General features: G+C 43.2%; 1 protein-coding gene across 1 annotated transcript; it reads right to left on the reverse strand.

The window, feature by feature from the left end:
• Window positions 1-9,956: 9,956 nt before the first annotated feature.
• On the reverse strand, window positions 9,957-11,210 carry LOC110984636 (uncharacterized). Its single transcript, XM_022245004.2, has one exon. It carries the CDS (start codon window positions 11,208-11,210, stop codon window positions 9,957-9,959), a length of 1,254 nt encoding a protein of 417 aa, XP_022100696.2.
• Between the last annotated feature and the right edge of the window lie 1,133 nt (window positions 11,211-12,343).

Here is a 12,343-nt window from a genome sequence, read left to right on the forward strand (position 1 = left end):
TTGCTGTTGTTTATTATTTGCAGTAGCGGTGGCATTCATGGCAGCTTGTACTTTGCTCTCTCGGTGCGCTGCGGCGCACTAAGTCTTAAAATAAAATGGCTTCGGTTCTGGTCCTGCCAGTCTGAGAGAAAAAGCGAAGTCGGACTGAAGTCTGAAGGCGACGTCAAGTGATTCGGCGAAAAGTAAGGGTGTAACTTCAACCCAAATCCCCACAAGCATTTTTAATCGTTCACTGTAGGTTTGGTTTATTATCATTTAAAAAAACCAAACGCTGGTCTCATATTAATAGCCAAGTTGACGTGTCTGCAACTTAAGAGGAAGCTGAGATGAGCCGGGATGCTGCAATTATGGGGGGGGGGACAACACTCATGAAAATGAAGTATGAAACCCATGAGATTTAGAAAATAAATTGGCTCATGGTAATCCATGCAACCCGATCAGACTACCCACTTGCCGTCATAGGCCTACATGCAAACCGGGCCATCACAGCAAAACGCCATTTACTAATCGAAGCGTGGAAGTCATTACACTGTATTAAGCTTTACAGGTGCCACTAGTGAGGCCCGAGTCGATAGAACGGTAAAGGGCTCGTTTGTCCTCGGATGAAACAAACGTCGATGCTATAAATTTTGACAGGAAACTTAAAAACCTCTTTTCCAGCAGGAAACGAATCGTTGAAAGGGAAACAGGGGGAATGTCATCTAAGACTGGAACCACTGACATCCTACATATTACTTGTATTTCCCATTAACCATCACATATCAAGCCTCTGTTTTTCCCTCCCTTAGTGCGCACGACCGTACACCGCGCATGTTCGAGCTTTCATGTCGTAATGTAAAGTATCAGAGACGCGCCTCATGGCATTTTTGCTCCCAAAACCTCGTTTATTCACAGCGGTACGTGGTCGGATCGGATGTCCATCCACGTCCATCAACACAGCGTAATCAAAATTAGCCTGTAGGGTTGCAGTGCGGTAAATAAATTACCACAGATGACATCTTCACTTTAAACACAATGACCACGAGAAACAAAAAGGACAGAAAAAAAATCAGGAAAATGTTTAGAATTCTCGAAAACCTTGTAAGCTTCATCAAACAAAAGCTGTTTTAAAATGATTCCGTTTCTGCACAATGGTATTCCTACAAAGTTCGAATGACACTCTTTTAGATACGAAGACTGAGATACAATTATCCCTTGAAAGCGCAAATAGTCCCAACACCCATCGGCTTATTGAAACATGACCATTTGTTTAGATGCAAAGTCTGCATGGGTCCAGTTTCATTCAGTGGCATAGTTTTGCGTCGGAAATTGGAGGGTATATGGGATGTGAAAATGGTTGGGGATGACCTGCCCGGCCGTGAAAATTTGAAAAACGGAGGGGGGGACACTCTATACAGAAATCTTCCACCTATACAGATGGCACTGACATCTATACAGGTGTCAGTGTTCATGAGAGTGATTTGCATCTATATTATATTACATTCATGCAGAATCTTACATCAGAATGGCAGAGTTTATTTCTTTTCTTTTTTTTGAGTGATATTGACTGCATTTTACTCGTTGGAAAGTCTGAAATATTCTTCACAATCCGCTTTAACTTTTTTGTTGATGGGGGATGATTCGATAGCCCATCCCTTACCTCAAAAGGGGGGGGGGATATACCCCCGTCCCCCGCCACCTTAGATTTATGCCCAAGCAATTATCTCGTGCGTGTCAAGATCACACTCACGTTCATAGCCTGGACTCTTCGTATTTGCTTTATCCCTCAAAACCCTCTATGGCTGAGAGAAATTGAGGGCATACCGAACCAAATGTGATCTGGCCGCCGTTTGCAATTATGGTCCGCCAACATAAACAATTTTTCAGTTTGATTTCATTAGCTCCGAAACACAACATCTGTGGGTTTTCTTTTCTTTCATTCTGCCTGGCAACGAGATTGAATTTTCCTCGCTTTCTCCACTGGAAAGGCATAGGTGCTTTGGCAATTTTTACCTGTTTGATCGACGAGGAAAGGTTATCAACAATGAAACGCACGGCTTGCTTTCGCTACTGACAATGGGCGTCATAGATTGAATTTTGACAAACATATCGCCCTTCAAAAACAAAGTGATTGGATTATCCTTCATTGACGTGCGCTGCCTTTGAAAAGGTATTCACATGCTGCATGGGTAACATAGTTTATTTCTTTTTTTTTCATTGTTGAAGAATAGAAGAGAAACTAGCCCAAAATAGCTGGTTATTTTTTTTTCTCGATACTGTTTCAGCTCTTTCATCGCACATTTCACTCCCATGACCAAGCCTACTTGTAAAAGCCGCGACCTGTTCGGGATATGAAGACTTCAAAACTATCCGATAATGAACTGGAATGGTTATCATCGCTGATGGCATTTATAACTAAGTGTATGTTAAGGGCTTTTAGTACTGCCAATCACCATTCAATTATGTAGGCCGCTTCGTATGATGTTTCCAACGTGAAATGGAAATGTCGCACATGAAGTCGATGGCATTAGGCGTTTGTAGATGAGCAGGTCTACACGTCACGTAACATTCGCGAGTTAAATTCAAATAAAATTTGGTACACTGAGTTTCTGTATCTTCATGTGAACATCATAATTTCAGTTCTCCATATACAAAAGACATGATTGCTGTTCCTATGGCAAAAGGTTTTGTTTAGCTAGTTACACAAGAGACGCTTTGCATAAATACACTGTTTTCAATGGATAAGAAGGGCTCAAAGGAATCCAGGGGATGGTGGTCGCTACACAATCACACAATCAGATCACGCAGTGTAATAGATTTTATTCATGTTTAACTCGCAAAAGGCTTATTGCATTACAACAGATACAATCTGCTGCACGACAATGCGGGCATGAACGGCAATTTACTAATCACAACGAGATTTATAGAAAGTTATCGTTTTCAGGTGATCATGCAAAACCTGAATCACTCATTCTTTTGCTGTTGTCATTGGTCTGCACATTTTTTTCTTCAAGACGGTGCAACGTGAACTTAAACTTGGCACAAACACCAGTCCTTATCTCCAGATATTCATACAAAAGCGACTTTCCACCTCTGATCATTCTTTTCAATATATTTCCTGAACAAAAAGTATTTTTGAAATTCGTTTTGTAAGACATTTGATAGTTAAAGTGAATGTGCATGTTTATCGAAAAATTCCGTGACATAGCCATGTCATCGAAACTGCGATTTTTTTTATTTTGCATATTGGACAACATTCGATCATCACCGAAACTGGCAAGTATATGTATGCCATTTTATAGTCACCTCTTTATGAAATGTTTTTCGCTTTTGCGTGTCTAAAGTTATTAAAAGTCCATTAAAATATCACAAGCAAAACAATACACACACATACAATATGTACATTAAAATGTCCAGCAATTCAGAAAGACATAGGGGCCTACAACATAAATTACAATCTAAAACAGACGATGAAAAGGGCTCAGGTTCGACATAACTGGTACGCAGTATAATTTGTAAAAAAAAACTGCATTTGAGTTTTAATTTTAATACATTCTCTAAACCTATTGTTAAGGATGCGAACCACTGTGGGATAAATAAGAAATAATGTGCGATTAGAACCGGACTTAATTATTTGACGATAGCGGTTATTTCCTTGACCGCACTGGGCTTGAAATGATCGTGTGCCGGATGAAACTTGCCCTCAATACACTGGGCTCTCTTCTTGACCCGAGAATGATACAAACCATCAAATGCTCGAAGCTGACATCCAATGATCTTGCTTGCAGTGCAAACAACTGGCTGAGACGCTGCTTGTCATCAACTGTAACATTGCCCCACCAGACAATGATTGACTGTGTATTACCCTCGAACACTGCCCGGGAGCCATCTAATAGCAGTCTATGGCTACCATGGAAACGTAGGTACGACAGGGCCGCAGAATGTTTATAAAAATGAAATGACGTCATGATGAAATCATCAAGTGATTTATAATTGCATCATCCAATTCAAGTCAAATTCCTTTTTTATTCTTCATTATCAGAAAATTCGCCTTCATCACCAAAAAAATACAAACATCGAACAACTCGCGCTCATTTTTCAAAGATTACACTGCAAGTGCCTATACATGTATATATTTCATCAACGGCATCCCAGGAGTGCTGTTTTTACACTAGGGTGCTGTTATCAAGATGTATCGCTAGGCCTAAGTTATATCAAATCCGATAAATCGTAGTGTAATTAAATCACACTAAAAGTTGAAACGTTGACACCGGCTCTTATGTGCCATTTTATTCGTTTAGGGTGTGCCTGACGGCAAACCCCCCTGGAACTCCGACAAACTTTTTGGGGGAAAAATCGATACATCGGGTTCATGATTCATGACAGGACTTGCTGACAAGTGCACGTATAGTGGAATCTGTTGTTGTGTCTCAATGGCCGAATTCTAACAGAGAAAATCACTGGTTTATTGTGCCTTCGACCAAAAATAATAATAAGGGAATAAATGTTTATGAATCTACCTTTTTTCCGACTATCCCCATCCATTTAATTGCATATTCCTTGTGGAAGTAATCCAGAAGAATCTGGCGTGGCGAGCCGCAGGCACAAGGACTCTGAGCTGTCACGAATCCTGGTGCCAGCGCGTGACCTACGCAGCTGGTATTATAACATCGCAGAGGGCATTGCCAAGTTGCCCGTTGTCATAGGGAAACCATCTGCACTATTTATGACCAGTATTTTATTAAAATAGGTTTACCAGGCAAAATAGACCAATGGTTGACAAAATGCTTGCTGATGGAACTTCATCGATGATTCATTCAAAGTTGACGCCGGTGGTGTATCCAAGGAAGGCAAAGGGAGGAGGTAACATCCCCTATCTGGCACCACTTCCCCTCCCCCTTTAGAAAATTGGGATTTGGGGGAAGGGGAACTGTCGCCACGCCATTTGTAGGGTGTTGATATGGGTATACTGTGGACTCATTTAGCAAGAGAGCTGTCCGCTAAAAACTCAATTGCTGTACCAACAAAACAAACACTCCCAACCAGCATGGCTGTTTCCAACCGATGAGGGGGTGCTTCTGCTCAACATGGATAAGCGCCGCAACTAATGCTCACTTATTTTCAATTTGTCATTCCCAGACCGCTTATTTCATCGATGTTTTTAACAGCAGTAGCCATCACCGTGTTTGATATTATTACTGGTTCCCTCAGTTTTCTTCTTGATGATGTCATGTTTGCCAGCGATGTTTGTTCGGATGTATACTTGCTCCGGTAAGGTTTTCAAAATGTAATTTTGTGGCGAGGCGTACGTGATAGGAGACGCTAGCAAAGGCTTTGTGTGTGATCATTCAACGGCGTATATTTGGGCAGGAATGGGGGGGGGCGGATGGGGAAAGGCGGGGTGTGACACCATATGACTCTCTATAGGGGTCGATGCTGAAAGGCACATTTATGGCTTCAAAAATTGTTTCTCTTTTTAAGTGATATTGGATACATTTTAGTCGTTGGAAATCTGAAAAAATCTTCACATTCCGCTTTAATGTATTGATCACCACAAAAAAATGTGGGGGTGATTCAATAGCCTACCCCCCCTCAAAAAGTTGGGGGATACATACCCACATCCACCGTTGATTTACGCCCATGGATCAGGTCAGTGCGAAGGTACGGTGCGGGGAAGTGGATTATCAAGTGAGTAATATAATAACGACAGTGATGGTTAGTAGAAAATCCGGTGGAGGGGGGGGTTGCTTACCATCTCAAGGAGACATGTCATCTCCATGAGCCATTGTTTTAGCAATTGAAACCACCAAGGAACAATATCTACATCGTCTTTTTATGGATGAAAAAATTGAATAACTATTTCAGGGAAAAATCCAACTATAGCTCCTTCTTGTACTCGAAACCTGGATAGCGATAAACGTTCTTGCCTGTGACTGTGACGAGTAATCGTGACGGTAAGGATGAAAGTGGTAATCATGATGATGTTGGTGGCGCCGGTGATGAATAAAATAGCAGGAGCGGTGGCGTCACAGTGCTACTGGAACATGTACAGCATGGTTTCCATATGATCGTAACGAACGCTGAAGGCATGCAAAACGTCAAGACAGACAGTCACTGAACAGAAGCTGCATGACGTCATTCAACCACCCCCCCAATCAGACAAAATGGCGTCCGAAGCAAGGGATTTTTTTCGCATAGGGGTGCACTTTCTTGGTGGCAATACCGCCAACTGGCACTCCAGTTTGATGTATTTTGTTTCTGGTCAGCTATTTTGTTGACGACTGGGGCTGCATGTGTTAGTAATAAGGATAAAATGGACTAAAAGAGTGGCACTATTAGGGAGAGCGACATCGTTGTACGACAGTCGTGCCATTGTGCGTGTTTATAGGCCCTATATAGGCCCACTCAGCCAACTCTCCCGACTGTCTGCGTCGATGTTTGCGTTGGTCAGTATAACAAGTGTTTCCATATCACTGCGTATCGTCGGAGACAGATCGGCGATGCTCTCTGCGTCTCCTTAAGCCTGGTTTCCATATGGTCGTTTGTAACGGAGACGGAAAGCAAGACGTCAAGACGCAGAGACGAACGGATGAGACGGTACGTGACGTCATTCCACCAAAAATTGAAACAAAATGGCGTCCGAAACTCCGTGATAGTCGCGAAAAATGTGTGTTTAGATTGACTTTACCGCCTCATGATTCCAAACCTCTACTCCAGTTTCATGCATTTCATTGACAGTCAGCTTTAGTTGAACAGTATGGGGTGTAACATTTAAGTTAAGCACTGAGGAGAAAACAGGCAAAATTCGTGAAACTCGGCGAGAGGATTGATGCACGCCGGTACGTGGTCATGCCACCATGCCTGTTTATATGGGGATACCACAGCTAGGCCTACTCGACGCGCGCAGAAAGTTGGCAAAGTTGAACCTGGCTCAACTTTAATTGCCGATCGTTCGTGGGGTGGTTTGCGTTTGTCTGCGTTGTCGACGATACTTCCGTTTGACATGTTTCCATATGTCCACGTTACAGTTTGCGTCTTGATTGCGTTGCTGTCTGTGTTTTTTACATCGAATATGGAAACCTATGCAGGCTTACATCGATATGGAAACCAGGCTGGGTGGCACCGGTGATCACAATGACAGTGTGATGTTGTTGCTTCGTCTGCATTGTGGAGCCATCAATGGTGAATGACCACAGGGATTTTAATCGTTCCCGCACTGATTGCTACATAATTGAAACTGCCAGACAACAGCATCAACGAAGTGTAAACATCGGATCAATCATGCCAAACCTTCCGTTCCGTGTCGTATACTTTAAATAATGATTACCGCACTGATTTCCATCCAATTGAAACTGTCATACAACAGCATCAACGAAGTGTAAACATCAGATTAATCAAGTCAAACCTTCCGTTCCATACTGTTTGCTTCATCAACTTGCTATAGCCCCAACGCAGTGGCCTATCCGGGGGGAGGGGCCTGGGGGCACCCCCCACACACAAATTCCCGGTGCCCCCCACTAACAAAACGGATAAATAAATATTGAACAAGGCTTTCCCCCGAAAATGGATATTGAACAAGGGTTGCCTCCAAAAATCTACACCCTTGAAACCTGGTGACCCGTTGTGTTCCCCCCCACTAGTAAAATCCTAGCTACATCACAACCCCAACGTACCCTCTGTGGGAGCCTGACATAAACGGCTGCATGCTCTTTCATGCGCTCTGTTAAGTGAATTGATAGTAATGGTATCGCTTACTATGGAAAAAAACTGATAGTGCCTCGAAAAAAAATAGATGTAGAATAAATCATGATTTGGATTTAGGAGAGATTTCGAGAGTGAATTAAAAGACTTTAATCGGTAAGCATAATTTGAATATACATGTACGTACAGGTCCATTTTTATATTTTCGTGTGGGGTTATTAATGCCTCAAGCGGCTGGAATAGTACTTGCTAAGGGCGGGGCATGGCCGTTAAGGGGTGAAAAAATAACTGAGGGTTTACTTGTCAGCATAGGTTTAATATTTCTTCAAATAATGTCAGTTTTTTCTCGGCTCTCGAAACTTCTGCAATAAAGCACAGCATGTGAGCAACTTTAGTCGAGTACACGAGGCAATTTATTGGTTTGAATAACGATTTGAGCAAATGTATTTGCAAGGCAGTACTTGGTACCATAGAATTATTTTGTAAGGGGCAGCCTCGAAATAGGTGTATGGAAACTGCAATCATAAAATTCCGAGTAAACGTTTTCATCTTATCAGCTTCTTTTATACCTTACTGAGTAGAAATAGAACATCCACATCAAAAGGCCAAAAAAAAAAAAGATTATGCATTTTTTGTTTAAACTCAATCTGCCCTCTCTGTAAAAATAACAAGCGCGCCATCCCGGTGGGGACAAAGAGTACCATAATTATGATTAAGCGCCAGCAAATCTACGGGTGAATTTAATATTACCGTTATAGGCTTTTCGTGAATGTTTAACTCTGCCTAGTCGTAGCATTTATTACTTTGCAGAAGTTTTGCTAGACGCAGCATTTTAAAGCTGTTTTCTTGAGCAGGTATAATGTATCACACAATAAGGTGACATTCAAATGCGAAGCCTGTTGTAGCACCAAACCATCACATCAGCAGCAAACAAAGATGTGGCCTGGTGCAGTCGAGAAGAGCGCTTCCACATTCGGAGTTTTTAAGGCATTTTAGGCCATCACCACACGGCTATAATTTGTGTCGAAACTGGATAAATATTATACATGTTGGCCTAACAAGTTAAAATGACTCGGTATTCCAAGGGGAAAAACTCCAGCTGAAATTGTGCCATCTTTTCTTCTGATCGTAAAGACAGCTGAGTCCTTATGGTCAGCTATACAATAGCGAATACCCTTTGGCAGCAACGTACATATACAAACGAAAGTCAAACCGAATTTTCCCGTTGATTAGACAGGGCGTGCTCGTCTAGCGATGCTCTCATAAGCGTTGTGAAATGCTCCAAATATAGTATCAACTATTATGATTGTTATTGACCGGGACAGCTTAAGTGCTCTCATGAGTGTTTTAGCACACTGCCGACTATGTTTCTATTCTCAAAGGCCTGAGTCTCTGCTAAATATATATTTCCCATTTAACATAATGGGATCAAGTTCTCCTATACACAACATGCCGCAGCAAAATGTAACCTAGCGATGAGGATTCTTACGTTAAATGAGTCGCTGTTGCATTCTCCGACCATTGAGTTTCACGTGATCAAAATGTTTATCAAGTATAAAGCTGTTATTTAAGAAATTGTCTTTTGGTTTCATTATTTTGTATTCACACCCTTATTGATGTGGCGTAACATTCACTGAAGAGACCAATGCATTAATTCAAACACCTTGAAGTAAGAAATAAACGATTAATAGCGAATTTCATAAGTTACCATATTAAACGACGACAGGTATTTTAAATGATTAAGCAAAACTGAAAAAAAAAATTACTTCTAAATTGTTCCTCGATTATAAGGATGAAGCCAATGCGGATTCATACTTACATGTAGCTGTGTATGTAATACAGGATTTGGAACCTAATGTGGCGGCCTATTGGTTCTCGTAAGTTGAACAATTTTACAAGTGGGTTCAAACCCATCTCGTGGAATTCCGGTAAGTATCTGCCCTTAAGCGAGACGCTTGAATTGTCAACTCACTGAGCTGCCCTCGGGTGACGTTGGTTGCCTTTGAATCAGCCTTTCGTGCCGCTCAGCGAAAACATAAGTTGTGCTCTTCACTAGGAATTGAGATGGTTCTGTAAAGGTCCCGAGTAATACTTTAAACATATACCAAAGACATAATGCGCTTTCCAAACTAAGTTGTAATGTTTTACAATCAACAAACAACTTGCACACAATCGACTCTACAAATGCTGCACAGGTTAATTAGGTGAATTAAGGTGAAAGGTGAATTTAGTTCGGTCTTCATCGTCACTCTCACTTTTAATTCGAATCCTTGGAGTTATGGCGGAGTGGGTTTTCGACCACACATCTTCCGCAGCACATCCCGGACGTCTGTGCGAAATCGCCGGTTGGCCATCCCGTAGATCAGCGGATTGACGGCATTGTTCAGGAACAACAGGTGGAGCACATTGGCCATGATCTGATACGCGGCATCTCGGGGTCTACCAGTGAGAGTCATGCCGACGAAGACCCAGTACGGGATATAGGTCAGCAGGAAAATCAGAGATGTCAAGAAGAGCATCCGCGTAGTCTTGCGTTGCAGTGCGACCGGCGGGCCGCCGCGGACGGAGGACCGTATCGCTCGCGCATTGGAGAGCGACCGTCGCCGTGAGCCCCCTATACTTTCCGATTGTTCCAGTCCCAAAGTGGTGTCCTGCCTCTCAGTAGTGGAGACCTCTAGGTATCTTGCCAGAGGGGTGATTCGAGGACCAAACGTTTGGCGATCGAGTGAAACATGTCCTGAACCCAGGGCAAGAGCGCTGGTGTTTAAACTGCAACATGGCGTCTCTACATAAGGGATCGGAGGAGGCTGCTTGGCCTTGATGGATGCAATATCAGGTTGAACCACGATCCGACGGTCAGACGCTGGAGTTTCGCTCAAACTTGACGCGCTGTGTTCGGCCCTGCTGAGCCGATTAGCTATACCAACCCGGACGTGATTGTGAATCGCCGTGTACACCATCCCATAACAGACAAAAACTACCAAGACGTCCATGGAGTAAAATAAGACCTGTTTTACAAACACTACCACAGACCAGCCGGCATTTCCGGAGATATAGACGAACAGTGGAATGTTTGAAAATACTGAAAGGAAACAGACGAAGGCGACAGCTCCACGGGCTCGGCGGTGGCTAAGGAGCCGATTGCGGTAGCGGCAAACACAGTCGTGGCGATCAAGCGCGATTAAAGCCGTCATCAAGGCTGCATCGGTCAGGGAAAGATTGTTGACCACAGTGATGGCTCTGTACAGGTCGAGGGGCGGTGTGCTGCCTGATAGCTCAACCCCCTGATACACCACCTCGCAGAAGCGCGCGAGGCAGGCGAACAGGTCCGCCGCAGCAAGCGCCATGATGAACACAGCGGTGCTGGTCCGCCGGGGCTTGGCCCAAAAGACGACAATGATCAGGACATTGCCGGGGACGCCGACCAAGACAATCAGAAGATGCCAGACGAAGACAGTCACCGAGAGCGGAATGGCAAATAGCTCCGTCTCGCTCCCCTGGAAGTCGCTCTCCGATGCGTTGAAGCTCATGGTGGTGGCATAGGACAGCGTGCCTAGAATACATACATTCAGCAGCTAAGCGTCTAAGGAAATCAGCCTCGCCCGGCTTGTCAAACTTCTCGCCAAATGAACAGGTAAACTCCAACAACTGCGTTAACAGTATCGCATCAAATCCAAAGGCCGCAAGTTACAAGTTTTGCCGTATAAGCCTTTTCAATGAAGACGCAACGACTGATGCCCAGTTTGTATTACCAGAGATTGTCGACGACGATGCAAGGCTCGAGAGCGATACCGTCAATTTATCTACAGTACTGACGCACATTGCCGTCACGCCATCAATATTCGACGAAAGACAGGATTAAGTCCGTAGCTTAATATGCATGCATGGATATCAAGTCGCGCTTCACGTAGTCTTTTTTATCGCCTTTTGTTGCTCTCCTTGTGAGGTTTCAGCCTCGTCCCCAGCATATTAGAGTTGTACCGTTTTACTTCCCCTCCACATAATGGTATGGAGTAATTTGTGCATGAAAGCATAAAGGGCAACCAGATAAATAATTAGGCGCATTGCACGCGATTTCAACAGCGTATTAAATGACGTGCATGTGAATTCACGCATAAAATCCAACAGCAGCAGGGGGCGGGGTGAATGGAAAAACTCCTTTAAATTTCACACTGACGACAAAAGGGGGAGTGGATGTATTGGGTCGGATAAACTGTCCTCTGTCATCTCTCACGCACAAAATAATTGAATAATCAAAGAAACTGTCATTCGCCAAAGAAATTTAGTGGTTCAGTTTACGATTACTTCAAAGACGTCGTAAAAGAAACAGTAATAAGGCAATTTTGAGTGTGTGTCAATTTGATATCCGGCGCCATTTCGTTTTAATGAAAAGTATAGCAAATCAATAGGGGGCAAAGGTTGAACCAAAGTATTGGTCTTCTCTGTCCGAGCACGTTTGCCATCGTTGTAAACATTCCCACCGACGATTTCATCACCAGATGAAAAGAAAATTACGTTGCGTTGATTGTAAAAGGAGATATCTGCTTCACTTTTGAAAAACTGCGTCGTGACCATTTGTTCTGCAGCCGTAAATATTACTGCGTGCGGTGAGCTGAAAGTCAACACGAGAAGTTAATATGCTCTCGACAGCACTAAATCATCA

The sequence above is a fragment of the Acanthaster planci genome, linkage group LG15 (genome assembly GCF_054643075.1).
Source record: "Acanthaster planci isolate LZ-2023a linkage group LG15, COTS_SCS, whole genome shotgun sequence".
In the NCBI taxonomy this organism is placed as follows: Eukaryota; Metazoa; Echinodermata; class Asteroidea; order Valvatida; family Acanthasteridae; genus Acanthaster; species Acanthaster planci.